This window comes from Ambystoma mexicanum, chromosome 12 (assembly GCF_040938575.1).
Source record: "Ambystoma mexicanum isolate Mex_15411 chromosome 12, UKY_AmexF1_1, whole genome shotgun sequence".
In the NCBI taxonomy this organism is placed as follows: Eukaryota; Metazoa; Chordata; class Amphibia; order Caudata; family Ambystomatidae; genus Ambystoma; species Ambystoma mexicanum.
In genome coordinates, this window is record NC_090936.1 from 805,660,162 (window position 1) to 805,680,245 (window position 20,084).

Sequence of the window (20,084 nt, forward strand, 5' to 3'; positions counted from 1 at the left end):
ACAACCAGAATGCACCTTGTCTGTGTTGCAGTGCTGCTTTACACCCTGACACAGAAGAGTAAACTCACCCAGGGAACCACACAAGAATGCAAAGTGAGAGGAATGCAATAACCATCCTCTGAACCACTGTAGATGATCAGGATCAAACCCAAACACGTACATCCCTGAGAGAGTGACCCATGAATGCACATTTAGATGCATGTGAAACAAAACAAAAACTGATGCCATGTAGCTAAAGCTCCACCGTCCACTGATACAGCCACAACCAAATACAAATCACCACTGGCCCTAAAGAGCCAGTCATGAGGGGGGCCTCAACCTGACGGTATGGATGCCCCACTGTGCCAATCAAACCCAGGGAGCGGTGCATGTAGAAAGTGGGCTACAAGGCATTTGGCGCACATTGCAGAACAAACCTGTGGAACATGAATACACCATATTCAAAGGAAAAGTGTTACATGACGGTACTTGTTGAGCAGGAGCGTCACACAGAAACCCATTCACATTCTTCAGTCATCCCAAGTTCAGCCAAGTGTAATCCATCACAGGACAGCCCACTCAATCACACAGGGTGCATGTACGGGTCAGATGATGCAGTGCATCAAAGATGATGGATTTATACAAATCAGCCAATCACATTGCATGTCCCTGTTGCACACAAAGATAACCACAGTGCATAGTGTATTGATGCTTAGTCCTTGCACACCCATCGAAGCGACCCAGGCCTCATGTACACATTTCATCCCATGCAGGTGATTCAGGATACCCGCAGCTCACCTAGCTGATGACCCCTGTGTGGAATCCACAAACTCTGGCACAGCTGGCATACAACAATGCCCACAGTAGAACCTGCATATGTCTAGAAAGGACATTTCATTTGGTGAAGCCACTGTTCTGGTGCCTGGACCACACTAGAGAGGCACAGATGTATTTGCCAGAAAAGGTTGGAAAGATTGTACTCACTTGTGCCATGCTGCACAACATCTGCTGCCGCAGGAATGTGCCACAACCCCCTGATGCAGACGGGCAACACCCAGGGGATGGGAGTGACAATGACCATGTGCCCATTGCCGGGGCCATTGCACATAGGAATGGGGTGAGGGAGGGGAGGTTGGCCAGACAGGCGTTGATTGATATTTTTTTCTAAAATGGTGGATGGGCACATTTCACGAAGAGCACTTGTAAAATAATAACACTTGTACACAATCATGAATGTCTGTGCTTTATGTCATGTTTGAACGGACTTTAATTAAAGTGGGACTAATCCCCTGCCCCCATCAACTCCCCAGCACCCATACCCCCTCCCCCAAAACAGTGCATATGGGTCCATGTGCCCAGCCCTCAGGCCAGCAGTGCATTGTCCATCTAACATGGATGTTGTCGCTTCCCACGTGCTCTGCCTTCAGGTGAGCGGTGTTGCAAATGACGCAGTGACCTACGCCTGGGTGACCACTGTAGGGAGCCCTCTGTGTGGGTGGTTGAGGTGGATAGCACTGATGCAGCCAACTGCTGCTGCTGGCAGAGGAGAATGTTTTCCTCATGCATCTGTTCTGCATGTGCAGGTTGCCCCTCGGATAATTCACATACTCGCTGGCCAAACTCTGTGAGGGCCGCAGTGCATGCCTCTACAACCTTACGTGTGTGTGCATTGTCACACGTCATGGTTTTTGCCACCCCCCTAATTGCACTGCTGATGGCCTTGATGTCGCATTTGTGTTCGCTGGTCATGCCCACGATCCGCATCTGGTGCGCCTCCATCACATCCATGCGTGCCATGACAGCATTGGCGGGACCTGTTCCTGTGTCCCGTGTGGGGCTGCTGTGCCTGGCAGGTCTATGCAGTGTTGTAGGGCTGCTGTGCCTGACAGGTCTGCGCGGTGCTGTGGGGCTGCTGTCGCTTGAGGTGCTGGGCTGTCTGGTGGGGCTGCCATGAATGGAGGGGCTGCCAGCAGATGATCCATATGAGGGTGTGTCCTCATCCGCCACTGGTGTGTGTGCGCGGCGGCAGCGGCGTGCACCGACATGTGGAATGTGGGTGGGAGTCACCACATGCTCAGGGGTGCCTTCGGGTGTGTCCATTTTCTGCAATGGACTGTGTATTGGCATTATGACAGGTACAGCATGCTGTTCTTCACCAGATGAGGCACCCTCCTCTGGGGTAGTTGCATTCGTGGCAACTTCAACATCCTGTGAGCCCCCGGTGGCTTGGGACGGGCTTGGTGAGGCGGTCCACGTGGCTTGTGTGCTCTGAGGTGGTGAGCATGTGGTGACTTGTGTGCGCTGAGGTGGTGAGCCCCTGTAGGCTTGTGTGCGCCGAGGTGGTTTGACACTACTGCAGTGGGGTGGGCCCTCCGGCTTGGTGTGTCCTGCCAGGCCCTTCGCAGGGTGATGGTGCTGGTGGAGGCGCGCCTGGGCAGACGCTGGGATGGCCCTGCCTCCTCGTCATCCACGTTGCACTCGATGATGCCTGCATGCCTGTAGGGGACATAGAGTATTGCATGAGAACAGGGCGCCTCAAATTATTTCATGGATTTCAGCGCTTACAGGGGGCGGGGGGTTGTACATGACAGTTTCAATCATGCTTGGGCCTGACCTATTTTGTATTCACAGTGGTGGTATTACTGGGGGATACTACGTGGGGGGACATAGTTTGAAATTGTTGGCAAAGCTGTTTCATGATGCACATGCACAGCTGCCATGCCGCAGTCAGTGAGGGGGGATTGGTACTACACACACCCACCTGACGTTGCTGTGCTCCCGCCATGGATGTGTGTGCCATGGTGCTTGCATATGTCCATTGGCTGCCCTACTCATGACTCTGAATCCCAGGGGTCACCTAGGTGCACTGGTACAAGGGTGCTGTCGTGAGTGGGTGTCATCGCTCACACGCACTGCACCCACTCACATTGCCCGGCTGTTGGGCATTCACTCTAGGGATGGATTGGTGGCCTATTTACAATGCAATTTGCAGGGGGGGTGACTCACCTCCAGCCTCCTGTTTGATGGTGCCTCTCTCCGCTCCTCCAACTCTCTCAATGGATGCTATATCAATGAGGGAGGTACACTGCTCCTCCCATGGTGCCAGCTCCGGTAGTGGTGGTGGTGGCCCTCCACCAGTTGCCATGCTGTCACTCCTGTGCTGTGCCAGAAGGCCCTATACACGGATGCGCAGGTCGTTGAATCGCTGGCGGCAGTCCTCTCCATCCCTGGGGACACGGCCCGCCCATGGGCGTAATTTTAGAGGGGGATGGGCGTGTTTGTCCCCCCCAACTTTCATGGCACACCATTTTGTCCCCATTCATTTGGCTGGGGCATCTTTTCTTTAGATGTCACGTCCCCCCCAACATTTTCACCAAAGTTACTCCACTGGGCCCTCCGCAGTGACCTTCTGGCTGATGTCTGCCCAGATGTGGTTACGCCGCTGTGAGCCCGTCTGGGAAATAACCTCCTACAGGAGTATTATGAGTTCTGAGTCTGAGAACCTAGATTTGCCCACTCTGTCCAGGGTAGACTTGCCCCTCACATGCTCCTGGGACATTTTCTAAGGTTTTTTGGAGTGAATGGCTTCCAGGGGCTCCGGTTTGAGGTGTGCGCTAATAGCCGAACGCTGTTTGCGTTAATGCCAGGGCCGTGTGCCCTCCAACACGTGATGGGGCGTTGTTTGCCCCACAACTCACCGCGTTAACGCAAATACCGCTTTGCAGTATATTCATCCGGATACCGCCCAACTCGTGATGATTCCCAGTGAGGAGAAGGTGTAAATAAAATCTAAATCTCTGCTGCATGCTGCCTGCACATATTCACACCACCTTTCCTGGTGATTCTTTCCATTCAGGTCCAACAAGCAAGAGACAGTGCAAGGAGGCATGAGGAATGCAGCCTGGGGCAGAACATAAAGTGCATGCAAGTCACATGCTTTACCAGCTTTGGTGTTGTATGCCATATGCACATGGTCATATTAGCGCCATGGCTGCCTCCAAACCCGGGTCCAGGTCCGGTCTCACTGAATGGGAACTGGTCAGACCAGCCGTTCCTGTTTGGACCCACTAAGGGACCTCGGAATAGGGCGGTAAGGGTTTACCGGCACCAGCATCCTTACCGGTGCCAGTAAACCCTTACCGCCCAACTCGTAATGACCCCCAATGTCTTCTTCCTTACCTCCAAGAGGAGTGCCCTTTGCACTCATTATCCCTCAAAAGAGGAAGGGTATATCCTGCAATCTTGAAGCCACAGAAGGCCCATCAATAGTTTTTATGTAACAGTCACCATTGAATCTAGCTACCAAACAGAGCCAGCAAGACTGTTCACTGTGTGAGTGTCTGATCATTCCGAGATGAAGTAGTCTGGTCGTCAAGTAGGTCCAAGGAAAAGAGACTGTTTAGTCGCTGCTCAGAGATTTATTTCCTGGAGAGAAGGGGCAGGGAAGAGGGATACCTAAAGGTTGGCTGCTTGCAGGACACTGAACATAATTTATGCAGAACGTTATTTGACCTGCTCCACGTTTTTTACTGTCTGCACATGTTTACCAAGAGTCTAGTTAAGATTCAGTTGGGATTAGTCTTGCACCTTTCCTTTCTGGGTTGTACTATCGGTCCTGTTACTGAGATATAGGTATGTCGGGAGTTGTGACAGGCTATTCCCCTTGCAGTGGTTATTCTGCATGGACACCCTGTTGATGAGACCATATTGCCACCTCAGCTTCTGGGGGCTATCTAATTTCAGCAACTTTTCCAGCATATTCCAAGTGCTGGCTATTCGTCCAAACTCTTACCACTATGTCCTGTGTCTTGGCCATTTATGCATTTTGGATCTTTATGCCTCAGTAACATCTGAAAAGAAAGCTACATTTCTTCTCTCTCTCTCCTCATGACTCCATTTCCAACTCACGTTTTCAGCTAGGATGGCTTCCTTTCCATTCCCAACTTAAATTTCACTTCCTTCGTCTGGTCTTTAAATCTCTTCACGACCTTGCTCCTCCTTACCTCTCCTCTCTTCTCTCATTTTACACCTCCTCTCGCTCCCTTTGTTCTGCCAATCTCTTCTTACTCTCAGCCCCCCCTTGTGCCTCTTCTCATTTCCGTTCCTTTCAGCTCCTTGCCCCCTTACACTGCAACTCCCTACCTTTCTCTATTGGTTCCTCCCTGACCTATTCTTCCTTCCGCTCCTCATTGAAATCTCTTCTTTTTCATTTCCCTCCCTGATCCCCTTCTCCCTCTTACTCTTCTTTCCCTCTTTCTTCTACCCTTCTCTGTGTTTTTTTATATTCCCCTTCTCTTCTAAATCTCCCTTCTTCCTTCTTTCTCCACCCCCCTCCTCTCCTCTTCTTTCTCATATGTAAATTGTTCTACATGCTGATTTTCTGGTTTGACTCATGTTTACCATTATTGCTTCTACTGTTCTATGATTAATGTATATTTTGTTGTTCATTGTAAAGCGCCTTGGATGATGGCGCTATATAAAACAATACATACAAATACAAATACATTTGCTGGATCATGTAACCCTTTATTCCACAACAGTATCTGTCAATTTGCCTTCAGATTCTGCAGGAGCAGTGAACACCAACATTTCAAGCACACGAACACAAACACTGGGAAATTGAGAGTGCACTCTTGGGGTGGAAAAGGTAGAGCTTCAATCCAGCCAGCATAGTGATGCAAACTGTTTTATGCAATGCTCATATTTACTGGAACCTGTCGTGGTATGCCTCTGTATCTCCTTTTGTACAGGAATACATGTTAATAGTTTATTATATTGCTTTGTCTATTTTATGAAAGAGTGGTTTATCTGTGAGGTACCAGGTTCAATGAGTGTTTGTTCCTAGGTGTTTCAATGTTTGTCCTTGTGACAAATCATGATACTGGCTTGAATAAGTACAAGGGAACACTTCAATGTGCTATGTCCAAATTTGTACCAAAACTTGGGTCAGTGTTTATTTTTAAGTCATAACAGTGAAGCAGAAAGAAATTGAAATGCATATCACCTTCTCTATTTTTGTAATGTGGACCGAGGCCAAGCTTTACTCTTTAGAGATGTTAGTCACGAGATACTAAATAGAAAAACTGTCCAAGCACGGTTCTTCACTAATATGCAACTTACTTAAACCTAAACTACCGATACAAACACTAAAACTCAAGCCTCTGTTGTGGCAGGGTCTTTTTTTCCCTCTCTTCCAGGTGGTTCTCAAGAATATAGCTACCATAATGCAGCAGACTCCCGAGACCACTGGGATGGATAATAATTGCTACAAAGCAGCACCAGTCAGAGAGAAAATACAAGTACCACAATGCATCTTGGCCTAACAGACTAGACCAGGCCTGGTACAAGAGGAACAAACTGGTTGCACAAGTAGAAATGGACAAGGCTTTCTAATTCAAGAGCACCCCACAAATATCCCACAACCCACAGCCTAGATACAGAGGGACAACAGGCAGCTCTGGTGGAGCAGGAATGAGCAAGAGTCTGCCAAGATTAGTGTTAGGAAAGATTTCATATTGTAGGTAATTTTCCTTCCATGTGGCAACCCCCAAACTTTTTGCTGTTGTTTTCCACCCTGATCTAGACTTTGCCAGAGAAGTGCAGCCTTCTGCCGTACTCCTCTGGGCTTTCGCTCCATTCTTACGGGGAAACTGACATGCCCTTAAGACAGTCAGTACCGGAAAACGTTGTTTTCCGTAGTTCTTTTCTCCTGTTGCAGCTTTCGCGCAACATGGCACAAGAGTGCACCGTAACTTACATTACCGCGCTGTTGGGTCTCTAGTCATTCTACAGGCCCTAGAAACTCTCAATGGATTTATCACGAACTGTGCAAGTAGGTCACAGACGGGACTGTGGCAGCGATCGTTTCTTTATGTTTTGAACTCCCTTTTACCCTGTTAACCGCGCTTTCCGCGTTTGGCCAAAATGGGTGTCCTGGCTTCCAAAATGGCCATTCCACGAGGTTCTTTGTCCTGTCCGCTGACCGTCTTGCCCCTTCACCTTCCCCAGGTCGAGCCGACCCGGGGCCATCCTTATTTGGGCATGTACTTTCCTGCGAAACACAGATGCTTTCGCTGGCTTCTACAGGCCTTGTGTGTGCCTCCAGGATGTGGGCTGGGATGTCTGGTCCCAATACACATCCTGGGTGCCAGAGAGTCTAGTGTGTCTTGAATGCCTGGAACCACTGTGGTCTGTGATAGGTCCACGTATGGTGTGAGTGTTTTGTGAGCAGAACTCCCATTGGGTCCTCTCCGTTTTGGCACAAAGGGAACTCTGGATAAGAGGAGGCTGGAAACACCACTATGATGTCGATCTCCTGAGTTCTCACGAACGACGGATACAGGAGCCAAGTATCCTGCAACTAAGAGGCTGAACTGAGGAATCGCTGGTGACCCGCTGAAGGACTGCTCCTTTGAACTGCTGTCGCCCTGTGAGACCAATCTGCCTCTGATCGAACTAAAAGGCCTGTACTGGTGCTTCGACCCTTTGGAATAGTGGGAACAACTATTCTCGGCATCTTCATCATCTCCTGCGCGTAAGCCTTCGGAAGCGTCCCTGGGCCATCCAGTGGACTGACCAGCCTACCCAAGAGCCTTGCTCTGTCACCGCCATCAGGTTGCTGCTGTATTTCGAGTCCTTAGCACTCTCACACGATTCGTACACTTGGCATTGCCAGGTCTGAAGTGAGAAGTGTGCATTGGGCTGAAATGCACACGGCCGCTGCGTTGCCCTGCTGTGGTAACAATCTGTGCGGGTTCACTGCGTTTGGGACATCCTCAACTCTAAATTCTGCTGCCGTGGAATCTACACGACGCCGAGACGTCCCCTGCTCATATCTGAACCTGCCAGCACTGAAACTGACGCGGAGAAGCCTGGGTCTGACTGCATCGGGGACCGGTGAGTAGCAACGCTAGGAACCGGTCGCCCTCCTGCAGTAGCCTGTAGCATTTCCTCGCTGTGTTAAACAGCACTCCTTTTTCGCACTCGCGCTCTGCTTCTGCCCACAAGTGGAGGCCGCGCTTGAGTAGCGGAGATCTGTTCATCCTCATTTGTTCACCGCTCTGAACTGCCTGATTTCCTTGAAGAGACACCCCTTGGCCCGTTGGCACCAGCGTGTGCAGGTACTTTTGAGCACAAGGCTCCACTCTTCGTAGGTCTCGGACTTCCTTCTAGTTAGGTGGCCTCTGAAGGCGAACTGGGTCTAACTATTACTTGCACTGCCTGTTTTCCTCCCCATCTAGGTGGTCTGCATATTTTGTGCTTCTAACTCTTTAGACCCTTCGGTAATTGTATATATATTGTATTTGATTGTGATGTGTTGGTTTACTTGAGTTTTACCATGATTCTTTACTATGGTCAATGTTACTGAGGCCTTGTGTCTATATTTTTAATATAACACCTGCTTGAAGTGATTTGTAAGTGTCCTTGTTTTGTGTGCTCATTGCCGGCTTTTAGTCACCCTCACCCCTCTTGAGACCTAGTCTTGACCGCCGCCATCGCTACCCTGATTGGTCTGGCTTGTCCAGAGGTTACCCTGTTCCAAGAAACTAGGCTGGCCTTCTGAACCTCTGCCCCTCCAGAACAGAGTTCAGAAATCCATCTTAACAATTAGGGGAGACAGGGAACACTACACAAACCCTATTGGATCATTTTCTTACCGAGTGAAGGGGGAGGGACAGGTTAATATGACCACAGTGACAGAATGGACTGCTTCACAAAGATGGAGGCTGAAAAGGGGGAGAGCTAAAGGTCTTTGCTAGCACCTGGCACAGAAGGGCATAGCTCAGACAGAGATTGACCCAAGGAAGCAGAATACTTGGGTAACTGGCAGACGGGAGCTTCTAGGCAGGAATGAGAGGGATATAAAAAACTACCAGAGTCAGTTCACACTGAGAGGTGTTTGGGTGAGGTCAGCAGTGCTAGTGGAAGAACAATGGACCAGAGCGGAAGGTGTAGGAGGTGGAGTAGGAATTCGAGATTTAGAGTATTTGAGGAGAGTGAAGGCAAGGTGTTGGGACTGAAGGAGAAGTACCAACTTGGCAGTTTGTGTGTTACTGAGTGACAGTGATTGGAGGTCGTTTTGGCGGGCGAGAATGAGAGGGTTGAGTGTATGAGTAGGAGAGAGGGTGCTAAAGAGTGATAGCAAAAGGGGGAGTAGAGAGAAAGCAGGTAGAGGAGAATAGAGGCAGGGTTAGTGTTGGGAGGAGCAGGAATTGGAAGACATTGGATATGATACAGAGGGAGCTGGAGGGTAGAGACAGGAGGAAGGAAAGAGAGCGATAAGGGAATGTAGGAAGAGACAGATATAGAGAAAGAGAGTAGGGTGGAAAAGAGAGGAAACTGGCTTAGGGAGAGGGGAGTGAGAAAAGGTTAAGAGAAAGTCATCCAAAGGAAAAGGGCACCAGGGCAATCAGACTACCCCGCTATTTCACCTAGGAAATCCAGCTGGGAGTCTGCGGGATAAGGACACAACATTTAGGTCCTCACCGTAGATTAGGGATAGACCATAAATTAGTGGTGCCCTGGATGTAGTGAATTGGTACTGCAGTAAGACCTGGTTTTGGGAAACTTAACTAGGACGGTGGGAGCCCCCTCACAGGTTGAAGGCAAGGTGTGCAGGGCCCCGAACTGGACTGCAGGCCAAATTGCCTGTTTTTGTGCAAACATATTTGTAATAAAAACTGAAAGCGTTTTGGATGTGTCTTTTGACCTGTTGGAACCTTGTCACAAAAGGTACATAACAAAAACAGCTGTTGCTGCACTTTTAAAAAATATAGTTCCATTGCTGACAAAATTACTTTAGTTTGAGCAGTCTGTTTAAAAGCCATAACATACTGTCTCTTGTCCTATAATACCACATTAACAGCATATGAACAAGAGTGTGTCTGTTTAGCAGCACACACGTTTCTGTAGAGAAATCGTTAAGTAAAAACGCTCATGAGAGGATATCACAGCAGATGGCATTCCTTTACAGTCCTGCTTTATATTCCCCGCCTCATTGCCCAAGATGGTCTCTACAGAACAGATAAGGCAGACTTAACAAAAGCATTGCTCATCATTGGAGAGGTGTGTCACCTTACATACCACTGGCCATTGACCATTCTTCTATCATGCTGAGCAGGCACGAGGTGGGAGAACAGTGACCCACACGTGCTACATACACATTCCAAATATTTCTGAACATCTCCATTACTAATATACCATTTAAAAAAGGGGTTTCATGTCTAAATTCATCGACCTAAAAATGTTTGCGTGCAGCAAAAGGCGTCTTGAATCCAGATTTCATATTCATTTAACAAAAGACTCAAAAATATTTTTGTAAATAGAGAAACACCAGCAAATGTTTTGATTTTTATAAACGAAAGAAAGGGATATTTTCATGATGCCCGAATAAACAAGAAAGGTGCTGGGAAATCGCTGTGAGGTTTTCTTATTCTAGTAATATATAAAACAATGTGATGCAAAAGTTTTTGCATCTTTTAAAAAAAAATAGGAAGTCATCCAATTTAAGACTTGATTAGGGAAAAATAAAAAAACATTTACCCTACCAAATTATTACTTCTCTTATAATGGATTAAAAAGCAAACAAGAGGGTAAAAGGGCAAACATTGCACACAAGCGACACCTATAATCCAAACCGATTGCATTAGAGTACAGATAAGGAGGAATGGCATTTGAGGAAGGACACAACCTTGTTGGTTTGGGCTATTAGGTGTGACTTGCGACACCACAAGCTGAAAATATTGCATTCGTATACAAATTGGAAAGAATGGCATATGACGAGGGACACAGCCTTTCTGTGTTGTTTGGTTATGTGCCCACCCATTGGCTGCCCATGGCGATGCTAATCCCTATGGCCATTCCCACCCAGTTCCTGGCCTTCTCCGACCAAATCACTGCCTAATGGGAACTCTTTGAGCTTGCTTTACACAAGCCTTACCATCAAACTGTGCATTGGAAGAGCCTGCAAGAGTTTTTTTTTTTTTAATCAGTCTCCTGAGAGTTAATGACGTAATTGGAGTTGTAGACCCGCTACTGGTGTAATAAAAATGTCTTACCAGGTCTGCTTTCAGCCACTCGATTTATAAGCACGCTGCGTGTCCTTCACCGAAGTACTGTTAAAAACAAGCAGTGGCAAAGCCAACAGTTTTGGCTTGTGTAAAAGTATTAGGCATTTGCCAGGCAATGCTATTAGATTTCAAGGTACACAAACCATTTTGCACCTGCTACCATAAGTGGCCAGTTAATACCACTATGGTTGTTCCTGGCAAGTGCCTTTCCCATGCCTACACAAAAGCCCAAACTGGTGACATTGCCAATGCTTTTTTAATTATAGTGGCGTAACATGAATGGAAGCCATTAAAGCCTTTGGTTAAGTGTTAAAGCCTTCCATTCACACCATGCCACATTTTCAATCATTTGTATGGCAGATAGGCGGGGCTGAAGATAACTTGCCTTTCTTCCTGTCAGGCCATTTGCATCAGCATGGATTTTCATTCCGGCGCAAATGATGGAGATCCCTATGGAGTCCGCCTGCTTTATGCACCAGCATAAGTAAGGAGGACCCCATAGAGATCCATTGTACACACTGCCTGCCGTGCTTGTATAGCAGGCAACGTTTACATTTACAATTAAACCCTGGCCGACATGCTTGCATGTCTGGCAGGGTTTAATTGTACCTGTAAACACTGCTTACCACGCGCAAATGATAAACAGTGTTCAGAACTGAAATTAAACCACGCCTGACATGCAAGCATGTCAAACAGGGTTTAATTGTAATCGTGTGCGCCGCTTGCCACGCAAGCAAAGTAAGTGCTGCTTGGCATGCGAACATGCCATGCAGCGTTTACACACTTTGCGTGCCGAGGTGCAAAAGTGCAGGGCAAAAGGCGGCTTGCACATGGGCTCCTCAATCTCCTCAATCTTTTACAACAGTCGCATAATGTTACGCCATGTTTCTGTGTAACACTCTGCTGCCAACACACGGATCCAGAAAGATGAAGAAGGCTGGGACACACGGTTGTGGTCATAAGTGAAATTAAGAGGAGTGGAAATACATTCAGGGGGCAGAAACAAAAGCATTTTGGTGGACTTAAGAGTTAAAGAGGGGGCAAAATGGGGTAATGTCTGGCTCTTTAAAAACATCAGAGGAGTGCAGAAGGAAAACTTCAGAGGAGTGCAGCAGGAAAACATCAGAGGAGTCCAGAAGGAAAAATTGAAGAGGATGGTCCAAAAAGGACACAGTGTCACCAAACTAATGGAAGGAAAGAAGTCAAATGTGTTGGAGAGGGAAGGGCAGTAAAAGGGTTAGGAGGCCAATTTAAAAATGAAAATAAGTACTCGATGGAAATGAGTAGGAGTAGGAGGGGATTGGAAAGATGGTCTATGCAGGGGTAAGTCAAATTGAAAACAGGTTGATCTATACGAATCAAACTATAGGTGAAAAAGGCTTAAACAATAAAAAGTGGATTTAGAAGTGTTGACCTTTGGCAATATCAATGCAGGATTTTGATATTTTGTAGTTGGATTTCAGGCACAGACTATTCAATCATGTTGTATCACTTACAAAGCAGCCTATTTCACATGCCAGATGCAATGCTCCGTTGCCTAAAGATGGGCCCTTTAAATTAACAATGTTGGGACCGGCTTCCTTGAAGAAATAAGGCAAATTCTCCACTGTCGTTTGGTCACTGTCCGTTACTGCTTGAAGTAGCTGATGATGCCAATGAGAAGTCGTTTCCGGGAACACTTGGTAAAGAAAGCTGTAACGAAAGAGGAATTTTGTCATGACATAATCCAGTGCTATAGATTTCTTTTGCAGCATTGTCATGTGTACAAGGAATCATTGTTGGGTGAATAAGAACAATAATCGCATGGAGGATGAGTTCATGTCTTGATTATCTAGACTTTTCTGTGGTGCTTGATGCTACTTATAAACGTGGGTTTAATTATCATGCATCATTAGAAGGTCATTTCAAATATCCAAAATACTTACTGGAAATCACTGGAGCTCAGGGCCATATCCCTGTGTTAGCAGCCCTTAAGCACAGAGGGTTGATGAACATAAGCAAATTAACTGAAGACAAATACTTACAAGGTCTACCTAGTCCACCCATTTCACAACTTTAAGCAGCAGTTGAAAATGCTTCCTTAAATCTTGTTTTTCGGCTTCCCGGTTAACAGATTAATTTAGCATTTTCTTGCTTGACGGCTATCCAAGGTGCGATATGATGTGATGGTAAGTCATTTCTGAAGCGCAATATTCGCATCAAAGAAGCATCTTGCAGAAGAAGCAGAATGAAACAACCACAGTGTCCTGGAAGAAGCACTTCATTTAACAAGCAAGAGAATTGTAATGACTTTGATTTGGAATAAGGAACAGGGTGAAGCATAACACGTGGCTGGTGCCAGATGGAGAAAAGTGAGACAGCTCCTCTTGAGCAGTTTGAACCTAAGAATATTTGAAGAGGAAGGTTCGAAATAAGCAAGGGGTTCTATAACAAGAAAATTTTGCTTGAATGATATTGTGATTGTTATAATACAGAGATATGTGGACCACACATAAGATCTTTAAATCTATTGGTTTTATCACTGGCAACCAGTGAAGCGGGCAAAGGGCAGGGTAGTAATGTACTCCCCTGGGCATTTAAGAAGCTGGTGGTAGTAAATACTCATATGACACCATCGCAAGTGGATAGCAAGTTCTTCTTCTCCAAGGAGCAACACCAAGAAAAGGAACACCAAGGGGTCACTCGGTGAGCCAAAAGAACAGGGAGGAATGCCGCACAGCTCTCTCACAATGCTATAAATAAACTGGCAGAGATTAGTAAAGGTGCTTCATCAAACAGCCTCCCTTTCCTCACCAATTCCTAAAACTCTACATAGCTGATGGTGGTTTAGGTCAGAAACCTAGGAGATTCCTCTAGTCAGGAAAGGAATGCAGACAGCAAGGGTAGGTGAAATTGCGGCAAAATAGGGAGGAATCTCCCAAATCACGCAAGGGTGGCAGAGGGGAGTGTGTTGCTAAGTGCAGAGTGCAAAAGCAGAGACCAATAATTTAAAATGGGGTGGGGTGTAAAAGCCCTAGTCAGTTGCAGAGGTCAGAGCTGTAGTCCAGAATCCAAGAAATCAGTTCCATAACCTTCAAATATTAGAAGTCCACAGTGCAACACCAATCCAAGAAATAGGTGGCCAGTCCAGAGCCAATAAAATACAAGAGAACAATCCCGGCAATCCAGCAGCTGTGTCCAAAGTGGGTCAAACAAGGCCAGAGGGAAATCCAGGACTAGGCCAATAGAAAGCAGCGGTCAGATGATCGGAAAATAGGATCAGTACAAAAAACGCTGCTGTCATTCACCAACGTCCCTTGAGAAGTGTTGGTTCCTATGGATGCTGGCCTTTTACTTCCACATCGTGCAGAGGGACTAACGTCCTGTGTCGCATAGTGGCATTACATAATGCTGCATACTACATCGTGCCATTGTGGGAGGCTGCACACAGCCTGTGCTTTCTGGGAAGCATATTCTGGATCTGAATTTCGCCAGGACAAGCCCCAGTGCAACCACAGAATCTGCCATATGAGCTTGGTGCAGGGTCCCCCGACAGTCTGGCGATGATCTGTTAAATATTGCAGTAGACCACCATATGCAGCACTACAATAGACAAAATACTTAAGACCAGATGGCATTACCCAGGGCACCCTAGTGAGTAAAGGAAAGAAGAAGTGGCTGTCTTTTTATTACTTTTAGTTGCCAGAAATAGGATGGCTTATCTTTATTTATCTGTGGAACTAAATCCAACCGATTTTATAAAAGAAACCATATGTTTTTGGACTGTGACACTAGCTGGTGACACAAAGCATGGAGTGGAGGCCAGAGATTTGAGCTCCAGCCAATTGATGTTGCCCCACAGACCAAGAGCTCTGTCATGCCTGCATTGACTGTTAACCAATTTGCATCCATGCACCTACTGACTGCTAAAATGGAGCATGCAAATTGCAATGTGATTGCTTTTTTTGTACCATCTAAATGTAGGAAAATGGAATTATCATCTACACACGTGTCGAATAGAGATACATATGACGTCAAAAAATTAACAATAGACACTGAAAAAGGTCAGGGTATTTCCAACTCATGGGACGTGCCAAAATTAATTTTCAGAGAGCTTCATTAAAACTGATTCAAGACTATCATCTGATAATGATTTCACAGTAAGAAATCTAGCCATTTAAAGTTCAAACACGATGTACATCGTATGCTTCTAAACTTGAATAAACTAATTTTGGGTAGGATATGACTGTTGCTGTGTGTCTCAACTGGGTTGGCACCCTGCAAAGATGAAGGTATATTTGTGTACGGTGGTAAGGCCACAGCCCTGGGAGCATGGCTGACTAGACTTAATGGCCCATTACAAACCATTCTCCATACATAGCAGGACACATGTCCAATATGTTTATTATCATGGAATCCCTATGGCTCTTCTTGGAAATGGAATTGTCAGCAGCAACTCATGATCTGATGTAGAAGAAGAAGTAGACGCAGCCGTGTGAAAATGCAGGCCAAAGGTCACTGATTTCTATGAGAATCTGGTTTGCATGTAGACCTGCAGTTTCATTTACCTGCTCCAAAAGGCATGGTGCTTTTTGTACTCGTACTCCCTAGTTGACCTTTTTGATATTTCTAACATAGCACCAGAAATTGAACCCTGAGCATTTTTACAGTGTCAGGATGTACCCACCTGCCATTCAGCACCTCTGCATGAAAACATTCAGAGACTCTGTTTATGGAATGATTACCATGTTAAAACCTACAAACTACCTCTGCATTAATGTACCTGTTTTACCGCAGCAGTTTTGGACTAATCAAATGTAATGTTCCAGTCAGGGATTTGGGTTAATCCAGTAGATTTATTCTGGTATGTGTCCAAGAGGCAGAGGCATGGGGATGCATACTAAGCACATTTGTGTGCAGCAGCTGCTAAGCCAGCAGAGAACCTAATTACATTCACCTGTTGCAAGCTACTTATTAGGCTGCCCAGAGCTTGAGAGACCTTAACTACAATCCACTGCTGCAGGCTCATGAAGCTGAGAGTGGGCTTGATTGAGTACAGCTGCCAGAGACTGCAATCAACTTGCCCCTGTGGGTCTGCAGGCTGGGAGGGCTTCCCTAAGCTGATTTTTTTCAGCAGTAGCAGTTGTTCTATCAATAGCTGTCAATGGGATTTCCTGGTTGTGTGCTCATGTGACCAGTTTCTCAACCTTTTCTGAATATCCTGCTTTTGCCTTCTGAATCCTGCTTGCTCTAGCTGCTTTGCAGCACCTTTTTCTAGTCTGTTACAGCCTGCCAATGTTTTGAACCTTTCCTGGGAATCCTGCTTTTGGCTACTGAATTCATGGTATTTATTTTTATGACTGTGGAATTGACATGTTTTTATGTATAATTTTGATATTAAAACTGGAAAAAGGTGTTTAAATATATTAAAATATTGTTGAAATCTAACAGGCTTTACTAGTCTCTGAAACCTGGCTATTTCTATCCATGCTGCTTGCTTTCCGCCTGCATTACATATTGGTCCACTGGAGTGCATCCACTCTGTATCCATACAGAGTTTGACCCCTTGGTTGGTCTCCATTAAGATCAAATAAGGGATAGACTTACGTTGCCTTCTATCTGCTTGTGGTCTGACCTACCTCAGTATATGGTCACCTGTTTTAGCATTACCCTAAGTACAACAGCCCATTCAGCATGTCTAGGTCATGACGCTGCTGAATGACAGTTAAAAGTAATCTCCTGGTACTGATCCAAGGGCTTTCCGTAATCCGTAGAGACCCCTTATCATATTACAGAACACCCTTTATTCTGATCAATCTGTGTACCAAGTATATTTGCTTGCCTTCAATTTCTTTCTATGTCTCTTTGCTTACAGACAGCTCCTGCTCTTGCACTTCCTGTGACTACCTGTCTCAACTTAGATCAGCCTGGTATGTCCCACATTTCTGTTATATGGTGTTACCTTCTGAATCTCCCCTAATGTACAGTGTGACATTCATATTGTGCACTGTGACCTCCAGCCAGGCTCCTGACACACAGGTATGGTAAACAATTGGGGCTATGGACCAAGGCACACACTTATAGGCAGGCAGACATTTTATAAATCAAGACCTGGAAGGGACTAGTCATTTGAAAAAAGATATTGGAATGAAAGGAAGCCTAGCTGAACTACTCCTATTCCCATAGAAAATTATGCAATTTCAAATGAACAGTTCCATTTCGCTAATGACATGGTGTGAAATGAGAGGACCCCAAATTTGTTGTCTTCCTGGATGATAAATAATGCAGAAGCATCAATGTCCTAAATGAAAAGCATTCCCTCCCTAGCCTTCAGCCTGTGGATTTGTATGCATTTCAACATAGTTTCTATTTCATTTAAATGCATATGCTAGAAACAAACCCTGCCACTTTGCACATAGGAACACATTGCTAACTGTAAATAACTAGCAAAAGTGAGAATTTTGCAGTCAAGTTGATTTCTTCTGTAGACAAGCTGTCTATGCTTACTGTGATGACTCCCCCAGCATAAAGGTAGGAGACCACTGTTAGGGAGAATTCTCACCCAAGTGCTATAATCCCTCTACCTTAGAGCCCTCCAGCTCCTTTGCTATATTTTGGGACTTTGAACTTTTCATTTTCAATGTGTTTTACTTTTGTGTTCTTTGGATACGGAGTTTTAATCAACTCCATAGGCATCATCTTTTTCTTGTGTGTCACACAGCACCTTCAGTTCAGTGGCACAGGGCTGTCTTTCAGACTCCCTGTTACGCTCACCTGGTATCCACAGGGACGCCACCCAGCTGTCGGGACCCTGGTGCCCTTCTCAGCAGCTCCCTGGTATGATCAGCGGGGAAGTTCTGCCTGGAAAAAAAGGTGGGTAATGCTCAAGACTGGGCAACTGGGGTAAGAGCCTCCCAACAGCCGGTATGCCCGCAGCCCCTCCCCGGACCTTTCCTCACCTTGTTATGGGTTTTGGCGTGCTCTCCGTCCTGCCTTCTTGACAGGGGCGCGTTGTCCTTTGTGAGCGAGTGCGATCTAGTTACTTCACTGATGCTGCCCCTTAAGGTCTTTCAGGTAGGTATTATTACTGTTATTCTGTAAGCCTTTCTTGGATTCAATAATGTCTTTTCTCTCTCCCCGCTGAGGAACGTTGGCTGAATTAGAACTCGCCAGCAGGTGATGGTGTTTCGAGAGCGCCTTGATGCGGTAAGTAGGCGCTATGCGCAGCGCTATGATGCCTTGTCTTTGCTAACCTGTTGTCTTTTGTTCCCGTAGGTTGCGGTGCTCACCTGGAGCAAGAAGTCCTAAGGCGGTGCTGGTCGATGGGCGACTTGCAAGGTAATCTGCCGGCACAATAGTAAATGTTTAATGTCTTGTTTCTCTCCTTTTGCAGATCCGGCGATCCGGAAGGCTCGCTGTTCCTTGGATGCTGATTGCAGGAGCAGATGGCAGCTAGCGATGGAATCACAGGTAAGCGGCTGCTAATAACGGTGTCCCGTTTGTCTTTCAGGTGCGGTTCTTCCGAGGTTCTCAGATGCTGCTGAACTCGATGAGCGTCACGTTGCAGGAATGCAAAGTAACGCGAAGCGTGTACTGGAGTCCGGGTGTGGTTTATATAGTCTGCAGGCATCCCAGGTGTCTTTGGGCCTGCCACACCCAAAATGCTAGACCGCATGGTTCAGTTCAAGAACTGAGCCATGTGGAAGCATCCATGTTGTTGCGCAATGCCCTTATGGCACCAAATTACTGCTTTAGCACATGATCCTGGCGCCAAAGGCGCCAGGACTGGCTCCAAGAGAGTCTGGGGGCAAATGTCAAGGCCCTTGAGGGCCTGATGGGGGTACTAGAAGCAGCCCATCTGGCCTGGCAATCCTGGCCTAGGGCAGGGGTTGTGACAGAACTCCCTCCTAAGTCCCCTCTCAAGATGTTCTTTCTGTCCAGCCCAGGCTTAGTTGGGAAGTTTCAATGGTATTTTTTGATCAGACGCGGTGCATGAATGTTCTCATAGGGTTCCCACGACCTATCTTGGGGTCCAAAACCTTTCCAATCAACTAGATAGTACAGTTTGCCCCTTGAGTACTTGGAATCCAAGATGCTTCTGACTTCGAATTCTGGTTCTCCGTCAATAAGTATGGGTTTTGGTGGTGTCCCAATCCGTGTACCAGGCTGCATTGGTTTTAGAAGGGACAAATTATATACTGGGTGGATCTGTAGGTTGGGTGGTAAGTCTATTTGACTGCCGCTGGATTGATAATTGCCTTGATGGTGTAAGGTCCTAAGTACCGGGGTTGAAAAGTCTGGGTTCCCTTGATGGGTTCAAACTTGGCAGCTAGCCAAACCTTGTCTCCTACCTGATAGTTTGGGGCCTTCTTGAGGTGTTGGTCGGCAACATGCTTTTGTTTTTCTTTGGCGGAAATAAGATGTTCCTTGGCCTTTTTGAAAGCCTGAGTGATGTTGGTGTGAAGAGTTTTTACGGCCGGCATTGCCAAATTTGTTGGGACATCTAGTTCTGAGGTACGAGGGTGTATACCATAAAGGGTATAGAAGGGTGTTTGTCCGGTACTGGAGTGCAAGGAGTTGTTATATGCGTACTCGGCTATCCATAACAAATCTTTCCAGTCTCTTAGATCATGGTGTAACATGCACTGTAGGTATTGTTCGAGGGTCAGGTTGGTCCTCTCGGTCTGACTGTCCGTTTGGGGGTGATGACTAGTGGATAGCCTGACGTCAATTTGTGCCATTGCACAACATTTTTTCCAGAGGTTGGAGATGAACTGGCTTCCTCGATCAGAGATCAGGATTGATGGGAAGACATTATACCATCCAGGAACACTTTGGCTATAGTGGGTGCATCAGGGAGGCCTTTGAGCGGAAAAAAGTGCGCCATCTTTGAGAACAAATCCACGACTTCCAAGATGGTGTTAAACCCTTGACTGGGAGGTAGATCAGTGATGAAGTCGAGGGAAAGAGTGTGCCAGGGAGAGGGAGGAATGTCTAAAGGCTGCAGAAGACCAATGGTTTTTGTTTTTGCGACTTGTTTTGCGCACAGACTCTGCA

At 46.5% G+C, this 20,084-nt stretch overlaps 1 protein-coding gene across 1 annotated transcript in view; it reads right to left on the reverse strand.

Annotated features, from left to right (window-relative positions):
* Positions 1-20,084, reverse strand: part of LOC138514670 (serine/threonine-protein phosphatase 6 regulatory ankyrin repeat subunit C-like) — a 1,495,665-nt gene that overhangs the window by 1,180,277 nt on the left and 295,304 nt on the right. Inside the window, exon 7 of the mRNA XM_069630097.1 lies at positions 12,545-12,740. Within this exon, the coding sequence (XP_069486198.1) occupies positions 12,545-12,740 (196 nt within the window). The remainder of the gene's footprint in view (positions 1-12,544; positions 12,741-20,084) is intronic.